Source organism: Corythoichthys intestinalis, chromosome 19 (genome assembly GCF_030265065.1).
Source record: "Corythoichthys intestinalis isolate RoL2023-P3 chromosome 19, ASM3026506v1, whole genome shotgun sequence".
NCBI classification, from domain to species: Eukaryota; Metazoa; Chordata; class Actinopteri; order Syngnathiformes; family Syngnathidae; genus Corythoichthys; species Corythoichthys intestinalis.
This window is the reverse complement of record NC_080413.1, coordinates 34,886,002-34,907,204: the sequence shown is the minus strand read 5'-3', so window position 1 is coordinate 34,907,204 and position 21,203 is coordinate 34,886,002. Positions and strand designations below refer to the sequence as shown.

Sequence of the window (21,203 nt, the reverse complement as noted above, 5' to 3'; positions counted from 1 at the left end):
CGGCCAAGACCAAAGAGCTGTCGAGGGACACCAGAGACAAACTTGTAGCCCTGCACCAGGCTGGCAAGACTGGATCTGCAATAGGTGAAACGCTTGGTGTAAAGAAATCAACTGTGGGAGCAATTATTAGAAAATGGAAGACATAAAAGACCACGGAAAATTTCCCTCTATCTGGGGCTCCATGCAAGATCTCACTCCGTGGCGTCAAAATGATAACAAGAACGGCGAGCAAAAATCCCAGAACCACACGGGGGGACCTAGTGAATGACCTACAGAGAGCTGGGACCACAGTAACAACGGCTACTATCAATAACACAATGCGCCGCCAGGGACTCAAATCTTGCACTGCCAGACGTCTCCCCCTGCTGAAGCCAGTACATGTCCAGGCCCGTCTGCGGTTCGCTATAGAGCATTTGGATGATCCAGAAGAGGACTGGGAGAATGTGTTATGGTCAGATGCAACCAAAATAGAACTTTTTGGTAGAAACACAGGTTCTCGTGTTTGGAGGAGAAAGAATACTGAATTCCATCCAAAGAACAACATACCCACTGTGAAGCATGGGGGTGGAAAAACAACTTTGGGGCTGTTTTTCTGCAAAGGGACCAGGACGACTGATCTGTGTAAAGGAAAAGAATGAATGGGGCCATGTATCGAGAGATTTTGAGTGAAAATCTCCTTCCATCAGCAAGGGCATTGAAGATGAGACGTGGCTGGGTCTTTCAGCATGACAATGATCCGAAACACACAGCCAGGGCAACAAAGGAGTGGCTTCGTAAGAAGCATTTCAAGGTCCTAGCCAGTCTCCAGATCTCAACCCCATAGAAAATCTGTGTGGGGAGTTGGAAGTCTGTGTTGCCCAACGACAGCCCCAAAACATCACTGCTCTAGAGGAGATCTGCATGGAGGAATGGGCCAAAATACCAGCAACAGTGTGTGAAAAGCTTGTGAAGGGTTACATGAAGCATTTGGCCTCCGTTATTGCCAACAAAGGGTACATAACCAAGTATTGAGATGAACTTTGGTATTGACCAAATACTTATTATCCACCACGATTTGCAAATAAATTCTTTAAAAATAAAACAATGTGATTTACTGTTTTTTTTTTTTCCCCACATTCTCTCATGGTTGAGGTTTACCCATGTTGACAATTAAAGGCCTAATATTTTCAAGTGGGAGAACTTGCACTTATTTTCCCCACTGTATTTGCAGGAATTTTCTTCTTTGTTTCCACATGGAGGCGGCAAACTTTGGTAACTGACTAGCCTCATAGTTGGCAACATCTACACGAAATAAATACTACCTGCACATGTTTTTGCTTTTAACCAAGAATGGAGACTTTTACGTCCACATCTATAAAGAATTTAGGGATTTATGCATAAGAATTTTTGCCAGAAAAGCTCTGTGCACGTCAAGAGGCCGCTAGCCTAATTCGCTAACAGAGTAGCATTGTACTGCGACATATGCGTAAAATAAACGCTATCTGCATGGTTTCTTTGCTTTTAACCAAGAATCGAGACTGTTTTACGTCCAAATCTATGAAGAATTCGGGAATTTAGGCATTTATTCACAAGAATTTTCACAGAAAAGCTCTGTTTTGGTCAGGCAGCTGATAGCCTCATTCGCTAACAGTATATAGTGGATAATGATAATAAAGGGCTATTCTATTCTATAATAAATTGTGATTGTATGTAAAATTTATTAATAATCTATTTACATATTATTTATTGATTCTGCTCGTTTTCCTCAAGTATCAAGTTTCTGATGTTAAATTGAGTTATCTATCAGCTGTTGAAAACTCGCAGTAAATTAAAAAAATTAAGTTGCTATTTTAGGTAAAATCTTAGATGTTAAATATTGCTATTGATCCTGAAAATATAGGTGATCATCTCTGCATTTGGAAATTTTTGTGCATCTAGTGTAAAATCTGAGACTTTTCTAACCATTTTAAGTTGTGTTATACTTAAATATACTATTTATATATATACTATCCTTTTATAAGGGAACGACTTCGAATATTTTGGTGCCGCTGCTCATGGAGACTCATATATGGCTAAGGTAGGTGCCTGTTTTGGTTTTAGGTCGGTAGCAGCTTTGATTTTGAAAATATTTGAATTTGAAATTTTTGAAAATAGGCCCCTTACGAATCGGGCCCGTTTCCCGTGTCATGTCAATAGGTTATGAAGTCTAACATAAGACATTAATCATCTTGCATGAGAAAATATGCAATGTTGCTTTTGCCCTTTAAGGTGTTTACTGAGTGATTATTTAGGACAGCCCTCGTAACTGCACATCCAACCTCAAATACAGGGTGACCCAAAAAAAAGTTTATACTCAGTTGACTGCTTGTTTAAAAGCCATCGAAACATATCTAAATAGGCTGTCATGCTTAAGTGATTCATTAAGGTCACTCAATGCAGCTGGTAATCTCTAGTCTCTACAATTCCTGTGCTTCTGCTGAAAATGAAGAAAACTTTAGCTGTACCTGAATTGCTGCGTGCCGGTCTGACACCTACTGAGATTGCAGCAAATCTGAGAATATCCAGATGTGCAGTCTACAAAGTTAAAAAGAAGCTGAAAGATACTGGAACAGCCTCACGAAAACCTGGGTCTGGAAGTGCCGATTTGTGCGGACCAAAAAGTTGATTGACAAGGTGATATGTGGCCACCCCAGAGTCCAGATCTCAATCCCCTGGATTATAGCATATGGGCAACTGTGGAGGACAGTGCCTGTAAGAAGCCACAAACTTCTGGAGGACACTTAAGGGAGGACACATTGAAAAATAGAGTGTACTGTACATGTTCTTTACAATAATGTATAATTTGTGATTAAATTCTAATTCTAAGATGAATAAACATGGCATTTAAGTTGTATTATGGCAGTGTAAACTTTTTTTTGGGTCACCCTGTATTGGCTTACAAAATCGGCTGAAAATTTTTTAGATATCGGTATCGGCCTTTGAAAATCTCATGTCTGTCGACCTCTAATATAAAATATATAGCCCTTCCTAGAAAGTGTATGAATTTCAATAAGAGTTAGTTCTGCGATTGGTGAGCATGCGTTTAGGGTGTGACAGAGGCAATATTTCCTTGGCCTGAATCCTCTTCTATACATACCAGCCTCATCTGGTGTAGTGTCATTTGAGTCTCCGTCTTCTTTCGTGGTATCTACTTCTTTGACAAAGTTGGACGGGAATAGCCCTGACTTGCCGTTAATTATGCCACTCCACCAGCCCTCTTCAACCTGCACAAACAGGCAGATAAATTAGGAATGTTGCGTACTCAGATCGCTGAACTTCTGTTCATTAACACTTTATAGAGCACTCGTTGGTTGCTATTGACACAGCTATAAATCCAATTGATTTTGGGTGGGAGTCAATACAAGTATATAGTCCATACAAGTATATAGCGCAATACTAAGAGCTATACAAGTGTAAATCCCATTACCATTTAGAAAATCCAATGTCAGGCAATGAGTTAAATACTACGACATAAAAAATAATTAAATAAACCGACTTGAGTTATTTGGAGCCATAACCACAGTGTATTTCTGTTTTTATTCTTTTTGTTTTTTGTTTTTTTTAACTTTTTTTCATTTATAATTATTTTTATTCATTTTTAAAAAACTATTTTTAAAAAAAATGATTATTCAGGAAAATATATAAACATCACAAGTGGGTCATGTAGACAGTTATATTACTGTGGCCTAAATGACATGACATGTGATGTGCACATATGTGGACGGCAGGTCTTTCTTATGGAGTCCTCAATATTATTGAAACTAGTGGTATGATAAAGTATCTGAACCTTTTGGAATTTCTCACATTTCTGCATAAAATCACCATCGAATGTGATCTGATCTTTGTCAAAATCACACAGATGAAAAAAACTGCTTTAACTAAAACCACCCAAACATTTATAGGTTTTCATATTTTAATGAGGATAGTATGCAAACAAAGACAGAAGGGTAAAAAATAAATAAGTGAACCATCACATTTAATATTTTGCGGCCCCCTCTTTGGTAGCAATAACTTTGACAAGACACTTCCTGTAGCTGCAGAACATCTGGCACATCGATCAGGACTAATCTTGGCCCATTCCTCTCTACAAAACTGCTGTAGTTCAGTCAGATTCCTGGGATGTCTGGCATGAATTGCTGTCTTTAGGTCATGCCACAGCATGTGGTTCAAGTCTAGTCTTTGATTTGTATTTTGTTCTTCTGAAACCATTCTGAAGTTGATTTACTTGTGTGTTTTGGAGCATTGTCTTGTTGCAGCATCTATTCTCTTTTTGGCTTCAACTGTCTGACAGACGGCCTCAGGTTTCCCTGCAAAACATCCTGATAAACTTTGAATTCATTCTTCCATTAATGTTTGCAAGTTGTCCAGGCCCTGAGGCAGCAAAACAGTCCCAAATCACGATGCTCCCTCTTACATGTTTCACAGTGAGGATGAGGTGTTGAAGTTGGTGAGCTGTTCCTTTTTTCCTCCACAAAGTCATCAGTCCACAAAATATTCCAAAACTTCTGTGGAGTGTCCAAGTGCCTTTCTGCAAACATTAAACGAGCAACAATGTTTTTTTTTATTTTTTTTTTTTATTTTATTTATTTTTTTTTAAGAAAGCAGTGGCTTCCTCCCATGAACACCATTCTTGGTCATAGTTTTACATATAGTTGATATGTGCACAGAGATATTGGACTCTGCCAGGTATTTCTGTAAGTCTTTAGCAGACACCCTTGTTTTTTTTTTTTTTTTTTTACTTCTCTGAGTATTATGCGAGGTATTATGCACTGAACTCTTGGCGTGATCTTTGGTGAACGGCCACTTCTTCAAGGGCGGGCAACAGTGCCAACCTCTCTCCATTTGTAGACAACTTCTCTGACTGTCGATTGATGAACATCCAGACTTTTACAGATGGTTTTGTATCCTTTCCCAGCTTTATACAAATCAACAATCCTTGATCGCAAGTCTCCAGACAAGCTCTTGACAGAGCCATGATGCACATCAGACAAAACTTCCCATCAATACATTTCTTACCAAGCGTGTTTTATAGTGGGCAGGGCAGCTTTAAACAACTCATCAGTGATTAAGCAAACACCTGACTTAAAATGTTGGGTAAAATTGGTTTCAATTGCTCTTTAAAGAGCATACGACACGAGAAAAAAAGTCTTAAATGGCATTATTATGTGAATTAGAATCATATTTTGAAACGATTCGACTATATACAACAATTTAGCAAAGCGCAGATGACGAGAAATTAGTCTTTTAATCTGCCGGTTAGCCACGCCTACCATTATAGGGCTTTAGCGTCCCCAACAGTTGGATGACGTCAGCGGTAGACTGGGCTCATCGGTTTTACTATTCAGTCCATTGAGGGGGAATTGTTCAGAACGAGGAAAACACGACGAAGAGAGCCACAAAATGTCATTGTTTCAGTCTCGCTACTCCAATATTTTTACAGGATATTTTTTTTATCCAAGTATTTTTCCCCAACAGCTATATAAATGGCTTGAGAAGGACCAGTCAGCCAGTCGAAGGGGAACTACTCACAACGAGGAAAATGCGACGAAGAGAGCGGCAAAATGTCATTGTTTCTGTCTCTTCACTTCAATATTTTTACAGGATATTCCTTTTAATCCAAGTATTTTCCCCAATTGCTAAATAAATGGCATGGTCATGACAAATAACAGTCTTGTGCTAAATGGAATATGACAAAAGAAAAATCCATTTATTCAAGACGACATGGCAAAATTACTCCATAAATGGTCAAAACTGTCGACTTCACCTTTACTGTCGCACCTCCCGAACGATATTTTATGACACCTAAATCGGACATATGTCATTTCCCTTCCCCGGCTTCGGAGAATGTAAACAAACCAGAAGGAGCGACAGCTAGCCGACATGCTAACCCGAACCGAATGATGTTTCAAAGTCTTCGAAGCGTAAAATCACACATAACTAGCCTGGATTATTTGACATGACGACCCGGTTGTCGATTGTCTTCGTGGATCGGCAAACTGAAACTGAAACTCCAAAAAGGTGCATACGCCTCTGCCGCACACAGAATGATTTTTCTGCAGCCGTTTGGCTGGCGTGATGCGAAAAATATATGTATTAATCCACGAAATCAGCTGAATCCTTCGTCCTCATACACAACAGTACACTGTATAGTGAAGAGGACGTCTTCTACCGTACACGTCACAGCGCCCTCCTCCTCAATAAAAGACCGAAGCCGGAAGTCACTCATTTTCATGGCGCGGGATTAAAAAAACTAAATAAATACAGCGATCGCTTCCACACACATCCAAGCAGTCCATATCATTCAGGGGCATAAAATACCGCATGTATTATGAAATAAACATGCTTTTTCATGTCACATGCACTTTAAGTCTCCTTAGGCAGAGGGTTCACTTACTTATTTTGCCCCCTTCTGTCATTGTTTGCATGCTATCCTCATTAAAATATAAAATTTTGAATGTTTGGGTGGTTTTAGTTAAAGCAGACACTGTATTTTCATCTGTGTGATTTTGACAAAGATCAGATCACATCTGATTGTGACTTTATGCAGAAATGTGAGAAATTACAAAAGGTTCAGATACTTTTTCATACCACTGTAGTATAAATTGAGAAATTCCAAAAGGTACGGATACTATTTCATACCACTGTAGTACAAACTTTAAGAAACCTGTTGTTCAAAAAGTGAAAACATGATACACAAGTCTTATGTCAACAACTTGTATGCTCTTTAACTCCACACCTTGTTCCTTTGCGCAACTAAGTTTAAATAAAAATCTTTTATAACGTACGATCATGAAAACAGTTCAACAGTACATCAAGTGAAACACTATTTGTCCTTTGTTATTCTGCTTTCAGCATTAACAAATATATTAGACAACAGTATATTTGTCCTTTGTTATTCTGCTTTCAGCATTAACAAATATATTAGACAACAGAGTAGAGTTGAATAACCTGCAAACAACTGTGAAAAGAATAAAGACAGCTGAAAATACCTCATCAACGACGTCAACAATATCTCCAACTTTTAATTCCAGCTCATCTTCGTTCTGTGGTTGATACTCAAAGAACACTTTGACTTGTCGCTTCTTCGCCTCTGCAAAAACAAGGTAGGGCAGTAAACAAACTGGCTGTGTCACTTCAGTTGTGTGCTTTTGACATGTTCATACGTGCAGGGCTTCTACCATTATAAAAAAAATTTAAAAATAAAAAAATTTAAATAGGGAGGGGAAAGCAAGTAGTGTTAATTTTAAAATATAGAAAGCCAAAGCACTATCAAGAAAATCTTGACATTATATCTGGGATGTTGTAGTGGGAGACACCTGAAAATTCTTCAGGTAGGTAGAAGCCTATCCTAATCACTGACTCACTACTGTACACTGCTGTCCAAAAGTATTGGCACCCCTGCAATTCTGTCAGATAATGCTCAATTTCTCCCAAAAATGATTCTCAGAGGGAGACCCAGTTTTCTCACAATAGGTCCTAATTATGCTTCCAAAATTGTTGGTAGTCTTCAGACTTCATAATGCCATGCACATGGTCAAGCAGTCCAGCGCCAGAGGCAGCAAAGCAACCCCAAAACATCAGGGAACCTCCGCCATGTTTGACTGTGGGGACCGTGTTCTTTTCTTTGAAGGCCTCGTTTTTTTTTCCTGTAAATTATTGATGCCTTTTCCCAAAAAGCTCTACTTGCGTTCATTGCAAGCCAAATAAATGAAGATATTACTACCAAAGCATTTGTAATTGCAGGGGTGCCAATACATTTGGCAAGCAGTGTGCTTCTAGATTGCTAAGACATTTCTGGAAATCTTCTCTCAACTGTGAATATAAAACCTGATTTTCACATTGACAAAACCATAGACTCTCGCAAAGCCAAACATTTACCTAAAACTGTTTAATCTGTGCTTAACACTGAACTATGTTTTCAGATTAGCAGTGCATTATTAACACTTGTAGTATACAAAGTAAAAATAAACCAAAAAAACTGAAATCTTGTGCATTTAACATTTTAAACTTACATGAATACAAATTACCAAAATTAATCTCTTCATATTGGGTCAGGCTTAAAGAACTTCTTTCACGTCACAGGCCAATTTTTGTCTGGCCAGGCAACGGAAGAAAAATCCCATCAATATCTAGGTTTGGCAATTCTCAACACCTATGTCACCACACGCTAGTGCCACGGCTTACAGAGGAATTGCCATGGTGTAGGATCCATGGTCATATACCTTCCACCACCATGAAGGGGAAAAATCGTGTAATGAGATTCAGGAAAGGGGAGTACGCTAGAAAGAAAATATAATTGCTACAGGTACAGGCGATGCACAGAAGCACATTTGGAGTATACTGTGGTAGGATACAGTTAAGTCAGAGTTTGGTACGATTTTCGATATGAGGGACACGATTTTCGGTTCGATTCAATACATTTAATGCTCTGACACAAAAAATACTAGTTCTTTTTTTTTTTTTTTCCTTCTAACAAGCAAAAATAACTTCATGATATAAACATGCATTTCAGTGCAGAATATTTATTTGCTTAATTCTTACTGATAAAGATATTTTGTAAAAAAAATGCTGAGAACAATTTTACTGTTTGTAAAGTGGGGCAGGCCACACTGTTGATTGCTAGCTCTCTTAGCAGCTAGGTTTACCATATAACATAACTGTCAAGTTGCACGGGTTCGGCGCAATTTGTACAAATGAGCACTGATTCTTAAATGTGTATGCCCCTGGGCTCACGCAGCCAATGGCATAACTTTGTGGGGCTCTGACGCAGCACATCTAGGTTGCTATTTGGTGATAACGAGTATGAAGTGTGCGAGTGTTGTCGGATCATTAAAAAAGTTAACACACGCCACAGAAGTCACGTCTGCTCATTACTGCACAACACCAGCATATGACAATCGACTTCATAAACAGGACGAGTTTCAAGAACAGCGCTCTTAATTTGCCACTCAATGTTCATCATGTAATGTAACCTTACCGTGAGGTAGCTCTCAGTGTCCCGGGTGTCCAGCTGTCTGTTGTCAAAGCGAGGTTGTTCGTAGCAGCTAAGTCGGTAACAATGTTTTGGCGGACTTCGTTGAAAATATCCGAAAAGACTTACTTTGTGAAATAAGTACCAGAGGGGATAGCATATTGTGGCTCAACAGTTTTGATAAGGTACGAAAAGCTATCATTTTCAACCACAGAACAAGGCTGCAAAGGTTTGTCAACAAATGTTCGAACAGCACGTGTGATTTTCTTATGTTATTGAAGGTGAAAGTGTAATTCCTTTGAGATGCGTCCACTATGCTGCTATGAGACTTGGGTTGCGTTACCGGCTTGTCCTCTGCCCCGCTTGCAGATGACTGTCTGGGTGATGGCGGCGGAGATGAGTGGTCATAATGGTCGTGTTGCCCGGGATCTACGGTATTGTTGTAAGACAATAGTTTTTTTTCCCCCCTGATCATTGTAATGAACAGCAAACCCAAAATGCTGCCACACAGGGGATCTGTACGACGTTGAAGACGCTTGATCAAACTTTTGTCTTTTCTCGCTAGCCATGATCCTCTTGTCTGTTAAAAACAAAAGGAGAGAAGCAGCGTGGTTGATCCTGCCCTCGAGGCAGTTTTGGGGAGGAGAAGAGAATAGCTGCTTGAGGGGAGGAGCTTTCTCCGAGTTTTTTTTTCCCAAGGTACAGTAGCGAGCGCACACAAGAAAACGTTCGGAAAATATATTTTTGGAGCTTTTCATTTGGATTAGTAAAGCACGATAATACATTTTTCAACCGATACCGATAATTTCCTCCTCCTTCCAATCGATAACCGATAATGTCAAGCCGGTAAGCCTATTAAAAGATTTATGTAAAATTTTAAAGTATACACAAGAGAAAATATTACTGTGCAAAAATATAATTTATTGCTTTTTTTCAACATTACATGTGGAAAAAGTAGTAAATTCTAACATCTCAATAAAGACAGATTATCTGACATTGTGTAATGGTAAACCTTGGGCAACAATTACTTACAAAGTAAATACCTAAGTTGCACAAAAATGCCTTTAAAAGTAAGCCATTCCTAACATACAAAATTACTACACTGCAAAAACACACCTCCTTAAAACTAGTTAAATTCCCTTGTTTTTAGTGTAAATCTGTTGGAAATAAGTGAAATGATCTGCCTGCGCAGCTGAAAATAAGCTTAAAAGCCTTATTTTAAGCAATAAATTATTATACTTAATCCTAAAAAAAAAAACTTGTCAGAAATGTTCTTTATTCAAGAAAAGGTATGGTTCAAAACATTATTTGAAAGCAATTTTTTCTTGATTTAGGTGAAAAATGACAATTTTTTTTTTTTAGATGAATGGGCTTAATAAGAACAATGGCAATATTTACTTCAAGTAAGTGGAATAATCTGGCACATTCATTTGTTAACAAGTCTTCAACACTCAAAACAAGATGGGGAAAATTATTTAAATTATTATTAGATTTAAGACGAATGATCCAATTAAGACGTCATAAATTTACAGCGTACTGAATGCATTATTGACTTACTGACTTCTTTGTGAGTGTGGTTGGGTGCATGTTCAAATTATCATCTAACCACTATGCCGTCATGATAAACATGCTAACTTGACATCACTTGTCCAAATGTCCGTGGTGAAACTGATGTGATCGGCATGTTTCTCACGAAGAATGATGGCCGTATAAACTGCATTATTTATTTTTTTTATCCGGGGCAGATATCCGCTCGCCGCGGCGTATTGGGGGCCTGGCTCTGCTCCGGACGGAGGCGGGCGACTCGCGTCCCGCACGCCATGGGGGATCGCTTGAGAAACCGGGATGTTCACCGGCTGTCCCGCCACCAGGGAACTAGGGCGACGCGGTTGCGGCCTGCTGGACAGGCCAGAGCAGCAGGCTCCGTCGGAAGACTGCTACTTGTCGACTATCGATCTCGTGCCGGTGTTTAGCCTTAGATGGAGTTTACCCCCCCCCCCTCCCCGGGCTGCATTCCCAAACAACCCGACTCCATTGTCACAAGCCCCATAGTTTCTTAGTTTAGGTGTTTAGCTTTAGCATTCACGCTAGTAGCAGCCTCTGTGATGCAGTTTTAAATGGCTGATCGGATGGTTGAATGAGGACGCTTTCTTTCCGCCTCGTGGAACTTCGGCAGTGCAGGTTTTGCAGATAGCGAGAGTGTCGTTTGTTTCACACTCGGAAAAGTCAACCCACACTAGTGACAGAGCCGCCATGATATAGGCTCAAGCCTGTGATTATCTATGTGACGTCATAATTGCCATTATCAGCCAATAATTATCGGTAACCGATATTATCGTGCATCTTTAATTTGGATCGAATGTTTTTACGTATTGAATCGAAGAGGGCGTATCAAATGGTTCAATACAAAATCGAGTATTGTTGCATCCCTAGGTAGTATAGTCATTAAGTAATTGCTGTCAATATTTACATACCATGTGTCAAAAAAGGTAAGTGTTCTCTAAATCTTTGTATTGTAGTGGACATAGCGAATCTGCAGGCATTCCCTTGTACCCGTTTTCTGCCCTCCTTCATGGTCAGACTATGGACAACAACTGATTTTTTTTTAATCTATTAACAGTTCTTTGTCATCGCTGACCACCTTGACCAATTCTCACACAGACACGTCCTCTCCCAACGTTATCCTTTTTAGTGCCTCACCAACTGAAATGACATATATGTTCTGTTACACCGTTAGCCATAAGTGTGATCAATTTTGAGTTGTTGTTGTTCAACCAGTTACGTGTGTTAATTACTTTTGGAACCTGCGCTCACAGTTACGCTACACGGGTGTATCACAATCAAAATGTGTTGACAGGTTGTGTTGAAACAGGTGAAAAGAGTTCATGGGTTCACCAAAGGAGTGACTGATTGAATCACTGGGTTCAGGCCATTGAGCATTTGGTTCGGACAACAGGGTTAAAGTGTTCTAGCGATCGAGAAATACAGTAAGATGGCTGATACAACATTCATACGCACGGAGAGTAAACTCCAAAGAGAAAAGTCAGGTGTAGCTTTACTGATAATTCTTTGAAATATAAATGCAAGTGATAAATATTTATACATATGCAAATATATTTTCTTACTCTTTGTGATAGTTGATGGTCGTGGCTGGAATCCACCGGTGGGGATACCAATAGTACTCATCCTCTGAACCAAGTTGGCAACATTGCCTACAGACTTCTCTCTCTTCAGAGGCTGAGCAGATTCCTCTTTTGGTTCACTTCTTGCTTCCTTGTCCTCCTGCTTTACTTCCTTTGAAAACAACAGAATTAACAGAAAATGATAAATGAATAATAAAGGATGACGCTCCCTTCATATTTGTTACCGAAAAAATTGTAAAAAGTATGTTCTGTGTTGCAAAAAAATATGAGAGAAGATCTTGATAATGTGCATCCCAGCGGAAAAAATGTGTACAATAAAGTGAAAAGATAGACAAGTTTCCGATGTACTTCCACATTACTTCCGCATTTCTGCTCGCGACTGTTTTACACTTTCTCCATCCAAAACAACAGTAGAGCTGGAGTAACATTACTCATCAAATGCCTCAAAAAGACAATTTGGAAATATCGTATCCATCTGCCATCATCGGGAAATGGGAGGACAACATGTTCATGAAAGCAGATGTGGAACCAAGCTCGTGCCCCCACAAAGACTGGGTGTTTTTGTAACCATGTTGCCGCTGCGATATGAAAGGTATTTTCTTCCTATCCCTACATTTTCATGTGTCCGGTGCTCAAAAAATACTAAAGGTAAAATCTTGCGCACAAAACGCCTTTTTGCCTTTGATATTATTATCACGATGCTAGCATGCTATCTGCTGCTAGCCCTTTGCTAATCTGTACGTGTAGGACAGCACAATTATGTAAACGCATAAATGCAAGTGTTACAAGTTTTTTGTGTTTGTTTGTTTACAGGTGGAAAACGCTGTTAAGCAAGGGAAGACAAGTTGATGTGCCTCACAACAACACTTACTGTAAGTTGATAGACATATATCGAGACTACGTGCGTTCTACTTTAATGTTGGAAGGCTTGATTTCGGGGGCCGGCCAAGAGAGGCAGGGGCTGGGACAGACTGTGGCTCGCCTCGCGGCTGACCGTCAGCACAATCCAGAGATCCATCTACGAGCTTTTGACTGCAGCAACTTTAAGACACGCTATTGGAGCTGGAATTACCGAGGACAGCGGGAGAAAGCCCGTCTGGAGGCGGCCGAGAGTCTATGTAATGTCGGGTCAAAGTTTGGCGAGGCTCCCTTAAGCCGCTCCGCAGCTCTGATGTCTGATATCACATTCTTGTATGCGATTTTTCTAATAATTTTATAAATTGTGATTTATTGACCTGTTTTGTACATGCACCAATTGTTTTAAATAAAACAAGAAAAGGAATCATGTTGTCCAAATGTTTTATTGCGATCAATATCTGCAATAAAAAAAGAAAGACATACTATTTTTGTTTACACAGTGCCCTCCATAATTATTGGCACCCCTGGTTAAGATGTGATTTTTAGCTTCTAATATTTTTTTTATTTTTCAAATAATATGGGACCTTAATGGAAAAAAAAAAAAAGAGAGAAAGAAAAATCCAACCTTCAATACAAGTGCATTTATTCAGTGGTGAAAGAATGCCACATAAAGAAATAATTATTTGACATCAAATAATGTGTGTCACAGTTATTAGTACCCCTGGTGTTAATACTTTGTACAACCCCCTTTTGCCAACAAAACAGCACCTAATCTTCTCTTATAATGTTTCACAAGCTTGATTTTGTGTCTGGTGAACCATTTCTGTGTAGATTTGGCCATATGTTTAGGGTCATTGTCTTGCTGAAAGACCCAGTGACGACCCATCTTCAGCTTTCGGGCAGAGGGCAACAGATTTTGAATTAAAATGTCCTGGTATTTCAAAGCATTCATGATGCCATGCACCCTAACAAGGTTCCCAGGGCTTTTGGAAGTGAAACAGCGCCACAGCATCACTGACCCACCCCCATACTTCACAGTGGGTATGAGGTGCTTTTCAGCATGTGCATCTTTTGTGGCACGCCAGACCCACTTAGAGTGTTTGTTGCCAAAAAGCTCAATCTTGGTCTCATCTGACCAAAGCACACAGCCCCAGTTGAAGCCCCAGTAGCGCTTGGCGAGATTTTGCATAGGTATTTGGGCTGTGGAACGAATTAATGAAATTATAATCCCGCTCAACATGCAATCATTTTGATTTACAATTTAGGTCCTGGAATGAATTAAATTAGTATGTAGAGGTACCACTGAAGATGCCAATATTTCCAGGAAGTACTGTTTTTTCCGTACTATATGGCATAGCTAAAATACTACAATTTTCTCAAAAGCAGACAGTGCACTTTATAATCTGATGCGCCTTTTATATGGATCAGTATTTGTTGTCCATGGCATGGCATTCCCTTTGGCACAGCTCCATCTAGTGAATACATAACACAACCCAAACAACCACCACCACTACTACTTCGCCTTTTAATGCGGTGTGCCTTATAATGCGGTGCACCTTATATATGAAAGAAGTTTTAAATAGGCCATTCATGGAGGGTGCGCCTTATAGTACGGAAAATAGTTATTAGTTAGCTACTAATTGTTTTTTTAAATGTCAGTCCTATTTTAGCCAATAAAATACAATTACTGTATTTCAGATTACCCTGTTAACTCATACCACATTATAGTATGCGCTGTTATTGGAGTAAACAAGTTTTAATGCACGCAGGAAGTGAAGCGTGCTTCAAACCTCACAAGGGGGGGAAAAAAAGCCCTAAAAAAATGTCATGACTAGTTCTGATCTAAACAGGTTCTGCTTGACATTGAATAATCAATGAAGACGCACATACAGTTCAGACAATATGAGTAACCATATCAATTTTGCTGTATTTTACTACAAGTTCTGGCAAAAAATAATTTATAGTCAGTGATTTATTACTATTTATAATATAGTCTTAATATAGTTTCTGCTTGTTGCTAAAACGATTTATTTATTTCATTTATTTATTAATTTATTTTCAATAATATAGTGGGAGACCAGTGGGCTTCTCTACCACCAGGCTTTACAAGTTTTCTGCAGGGGTAGTTGCTTATCATTTTAAAATAAATAAAATATACACTCAAACTAGTCCTGATTACAGGCTAATTTTTTATTGGGTTTTTGCCGATTTCTGAATCCTCCAATATAGCTCACAAAGCCAGAATAAATATACACTCTTGGCCAAAATTATTGGCACCCCTGCAATTCAGTCAGATAATGCTCAATTTCTCCCACAAAATTATTGCAATTACAAATGCTTTGGTAAAAATAGCTTCATTTATTTTGCTTGAAATGGAAAAAAAAAAACGCAAAAGAGAATGGGGAAAAAATAAAATCATTATCATTTTACACAAAACTCCAAAAATGGGCCGAACAAAAGTATTGGCCCCCTTTGAAAAATCATGTGATGCTTCTCTAATTTGTGTAATTAACAACACCTATTACTTACCTGTGGTACATAACAGGTGGTGGCAATAACTAAATCACACTTGCAGGCAGTTAAAATGGATTAAAGTTAACTCAACCTCTGTCCTGTGTCGTTGTGTGTAACGCATTGAGCATGGAGAAAAGAGAGAAGAGCATGGGCAATCTCAAGGCTACAAGTCCATCTCCAAAGACCTGAATGTTCCTGTGTCAACCGTGCGCAGTGTCATCAATAAGTGTAAAGTCCATGGCACTGTGGCTGACCTCCCTAGATGTGGACGGAAAAGAAAAATTGACGAGATTTCAACAAAAGATTGTGCGGATGGTGGATAAAGAACCTCGACTAACATCCAAACAAGTTCAAGCTGTCCTGCAGTCAGAGTGTACAACAGTGTCAACCCGTACTATCCGTCGGCGTCTGAATGAAAAGGGACTCTATGGTATGACACCCAGGAAGACCCCACTTCTGACCCAGAGGCATAAAAAAGCCAGGCTGGAGTTTGCCAAAACTTACCTGAGAATGCCAAGAACGTTTTGGAAGAATGTTCTCTGGTCACATGAGACAGCATGCAAGTAGCTTTTTGGGAAAATGCATAAACATAAGAGTTTACGGGGGGGAAAACAAGGCCTTCAAAGAAAACAGTCAAACATGGCGGAGGTTCCCTGATGTTTTGGGGTTGTTTTGCTAACTCTGGCACTGGACTGCTTGCATGGCATTATGAAGTCTGAAGACTACCAACAAGTTTTGCAGCATAATGTAGGGCCCAGTGTGAGAAAGCTGGGTTTCCCTCAGAGGTCATGGGTCTTCCAGCAGGACAATGACCCAAAACACACTTCAAAAAGCACTAGAAAATGGTTTGAGAGAAAGCACTGGAGACTTCTAAAGAGGCCAGCAATGAGTCCAGACCTGAATCCCATAGAACACATGGGGAGGAATCTGAAAAAAAAAGTTTGGAGAAGGCACACTTCAAATCTCAGACCTGGAGCAGTTGGCCAAAGAAGAATTCCAGAAAATTTTCAGCAGAGCATTGTAAGAAACTCAGTGATGGATACCGGAAGCAGTTGTTCGCAGTTATTTTGTCTAAAGGTTGTGCTACCAAGTATTAGGCTGAGGGTGCCAATACTTTTGTCCGGCCCATTTTTGGAGGTTTGTGTAAAATGATAATGATGTATTTATTTATTTATTTTTAATTCTTATTTGTGTTTTTCCCTTTGCAAGCAAAATAAATAAAGATATTACTACCAAAGCATTTGCAATTGCAATCATTTTCTGGGAGAAGTTGAGCCTTATCTGACAAAATTGCAGGTGTGCCAATAGTTTTGGCCAGCAGTGTATAAATACAATGAATAAATAAAATATTCTCTTAAACGAGTCCTTGTTACAGGCTTATTTTCTATTGGGATTTAGCAGATTTTTTAATGTTCCCATATACGTAGTTCACAAAGCCAGAAATATGGCAGTGTCACTGCCAATTAGGAAGCATGGAGGTCTTATTCACGGTCTGTTAATTTTACACGGTATAAATAGTTTGAGAAAAAAAATCAATTGACACTTGAACGCTAACTCTTTTTGATGGGTGAGCAACTCTACCATTTTTTTTCACTTTGTGCATCGCGAGAAAGGGGATCATAACCACAATGATAAGTGCAGATTCTTTGCCATTTGTACTGCTTTGTGGGAGAGAAGCTTCTTTAATACTTAGAATGACTGCTGGCTAGCAAAATTCTACACAGTATTTTAATCAATGACAACTTCATAAATTCGCAATGTCTTAGCACATTGATTCTTAACAGTGTGCCCATGGCCCAAACCCAATCTAGCAGGGGTTTTTCACAACAGCTTGTTACCAAATACATGGCAGTTAAAATGCAGTTACAATATAGCTTTCTGCCACTAGATGGGAATAAGACATAAGACCTTTCTGAGCAGCAAACCCAAGGCTCCAGAAGTGAAAATAACAAGGTACTGTTTTTAATTTCCCCCAGATATTTACTGTATATATAGAGGAAATATATAATTATACAAATCTGCCCCCCCCCCCCCCCGATTCTGACATTCAAAAAATTAAGCTGTAATGGTTAAATCCCTTTATAGATTTTTATATGCAATTTCTGTTTCAGAAACATTTTTACTGACCAAGTATATTAGAAATACACATGAAATATGTCTATTATTTAGAAGCACTACAGTATTACAACAAACAAGCTACTATAAGGGAGACATTTAGCCATCCATGTAAGGATAGAAGTACTTTTGTTTACTTGAATGATTTTTGTTAATTCTTTTATTCATTTTATCACCATTTTGTTATTTTACATTCATTCATATTTTTTGTTTTGCTGAGATGAATATATATTAAACATGAAGCGAATGTTATTTTGATTATGATACAAATGTAATATAGTAGTTATTTTGGATTTTTTTACAGGCTCATCTGTTTTGGTGTAAGTAGCCATTCCTGCAGGTATCAGGCATGAAAATGGGTCAGGGGTAAAAAAAAAAATTGGAAAAAAGGGGGAGAAGGGTGTGGAGGAAATATGTTCCGGTACACGGTACAACTAGGGCTGTCCGAAACGACAAATTTTCTCCTGTTTAGTCAGCTGACTTTTTTACGATTAGTCGACTAATCTAAGTACAAATAAACACGTAAATAAAAACAAAAAAATCTCAAATAAACAATGAGGTCAAATGCTCATAGCATTCACTAGTGCAAAAGAATGGAGTGTAAACAGATTCAGAACACTGACTTCGCCTTTCCAACATGATTCAAAACAATTCTTAAAAAAATATCGAGCATAAATATTATAGTATACTACTATATACTCACCGGCCACTTTATTAGGTACACCTGTCCAACTGCCCGTTAACACTTACGGTAATTTTTAATCAGCCAATCACATGGCGGCAGCTCAGTGCATTTAGGCATGTAGACATGGTTTAAGACAATCTCCTGCAGTTCAAACAGAGCATCAGTATGGGGACGAAAGGTGATTTGAGTGACTTTGACCGTGGCATGGTTGTTGGTGCCAGAAGTGCTCGTCTGAGTATTTCAGAAACTCCTGATCTACTGGGATTTGATTTTCACGCATAACCATCTCTAGGGTTTACAGAAAATGGTCCGAAAAAGAAAAAATATCCGGTGAGCGGCAGTTCTGTGGGTGGAAATGCCTTGTTGATGCCAGAGGTCAGAGAAGAATGGCCAGACTGGTTTGAGCTGATTGAAAGGCAACAGTGACTCAAATAACCACCCGTTACAACCAAGGTAGGCAGAAGAGCATCTCTGAACGCACAGTACATCGAACTTTGAGGCAGATGGGCTACAGCAGCAGAAGACCACGCCAGGTGCCACTCCTTTCAGCTAAGAACAGGAAACTGAGGCTACAATTTACACAAGCTTATCGAAATTGGACATTAGAAGATTGGAAAAACGTTGCCTGGTCTGATGAGTCTCGATTTCTGCTGCGACATTTGGATGGTAGGGTCAGAATTTGGCGTCAAAAACTTGAAAGCATGGATCCATCCTGCCTTGTATCAACAGTTCAGGCTGGTGGTGGTGGTGTAATGGTGTGGGGAATATTTTCTTGGCACTCTTTGGGCCCCTTGGTACCAATTGAGCATCGTTGGAACGCCACAGCCTACCTGAATATTGTTGCTGACCGTGTCCATCCCTTTATGACTACAATGTACCCAACTTCTGATGGCTACTTTCAGCAGGATAATGCGCCATGTCATAAAGCTGGAATCATCTCAGACTGGTTTCCTGAACATGACAATGAGTTCACTGTACTCAAATGGCCTCCACAGTCACCAGATCTCGATCCAATAGAGCATCTTTGGGATGTGGTGGAACGTGAGATTCGCATCAAGGATGTGCAGCCGACAAATCTGCACCAAATGTGTGATGCCATCACGTTAATATAGACCAAACTCTGAGGAATGCTTCCAGCACCTTGTTGAATCTATGCCACGAAGAATTGAAGCAGTTCTGAAGGCAAAAGGGGTCCAACCCATTACTAGCATGGTGTACCTAATAATGTGGCCGGTGAGTGTATAATAGTATTATCATAATTATTTATTGCCAATCAGATTTTTAATAAAGGGTGTCATTTTAAAGCTACTCTTAGTGTAGAATCTGAAGTCTGAAGTATGTGGGATTAACTCCAGAAATCGTTATTTATATGACAAACATGACGTGCTACTATTTTGAAATGTTCACCGGAAGTACGTTCGCTAAACCGCTAACCGTAAGCTTTACACTCCACAAAAAAAGCTTTTTGTCATTGCATGTGGTGTCAATCAAATGTTTTTTTCATTTGCAAATGCTGTTAAGCAGCGATTTTTCAAGTTCGAAATGTCACCCTTTAACCACAAGTTTGCGTTTTGGAAAATGCCAATGTTTTATAGCAGGCTAAAGTAGGTTGTCTTTTTTTACCATTAGACTCAATGTAGCAGTGCTAACGTTTAAAGTGTTTAATATAGATGTGTGTCCTTATTTTGTATGTCTGAACTTTAATTCTACGGCGTTTTAATGAACAAATAACATCTGTGAAAAGAACTGGAGTCTCATATGCTATGAACACGCACGTGTACACACACGCACAAATGTATGCACACATGCGACGACAAAACAGCCGTGAAAATTACTGCCTCATTACATATCGCCACAGGCTTAGCAACTTCAATAAAACTAGTCTTTAGTTAGTTAGTTAGTTAAATGTATTTACAATCTGCCAGCTTGTACAGTAATTGTCTCCTGTCGTCTTCTAAAATTACAACTGAGTGACGGCACTTTAGATGTCCATTCACGGCCGACGTGCAGCCAAGCTTGTCATCGAGAGACCGGACACAACAGTGTACCTTCCTTTTGTTTCGTTGAAATAAGTTAATGTTTTGTCCATTTGTGTGCTTTTTTGGCTTTGTGCCGCTTTCCCCACTTACATACCAAGCGTCCGACAATAAAAAAAAAAAAAATCTCCCGAAACCTCCAGCCCCCTTAAAAAAAATTCTCCTTGGATATACAAAATTCACGTAGGTCACCCTTTTTTACTTCAAAACGGCGAATTTTGCCAAAAGGTGAGAGATTTTCATGCCTGAGTTATAGTCCAGTGTGGCTTAAATATAAACAAAGTTTTTGTATCAAATTTGGTGGTCAAGGTTTCTAGTGAAGTGCCACTATTCCAAAAATTACTGTATTTGAACATTAATTCATGGTGCTCCTGAGATTACAATTTTACTGTACTTGATGATCTATTCAGATAGCCATTCATTTCATTATACTGTTTAAATCGATGGAAAATACAAATTCATTTTGTCTTCTCTGTTACTTACAATATTTCTAAAACAACTTTAGGTTAAATTGGTAAGGTAATTGAAAAAAAGTGACATCTATCCGATTAATCGTTCAATTAATTGATTATAAGAAAATATTCGTAAGTTAAGATAACCGTTAGTAACAGCCCTAGATGCCATTTTCATTTAAATATACAACAAATACATAAAGTGAGTTTCTTAGTGAAAATGGGTTATCTTCAATCTTGAAACCATAAGCACTTTAGGTGAATAAAGATGCGGGCAAAAAAAGGCTAAAATGAGAGAACCTCTAACCATGTACTAATTTTCTATCAATCAATTTATGGACCATACAGGAAAAATATTTCCATTAGAAGGCAAATCTGATAACCACAGTGTCAGTGCAGCAACATTCTATT

The 21,203-nt window shown here is 39.0% G+C and overlaps 1 protein-coding gene across 4 annotated transcripts in view; it reads right to left on the bottom strand.

Moving 5' to 3' along the window:
• cd2ap (CD2-associated protein) overlaps positions 1–21,203 on the bottom strand; it is a 114,395-nt gene that overhangs the window by 50,424 nt on the left and 42,768 nt on the right. For 3 of the 4 annotated variants that reach the window (XM_057822500.1, XM_057822501.1, XM_057822498.1), the window contains exons 3-5: positions 12,115–12,283; positions 7,008–7,108; positions 3,116–3,242 (exon numbers count right to left, since the gene is read on the bottom strand). In XM_057822500.1, the coding sequence (XP_057678483.1) occupies positions 3,116–3,242; positions 7,008–7,108; positions 12,115–12,283 (397 nt within the window). The remainder of the gene's footprint in view (positions 1–3,115; positions 3,243–7,007; positions 7,109–12,114; positions 12,284–21,203) is intronic. The other variant, XM_057822499.1, reaches the window with a different exon arrangement.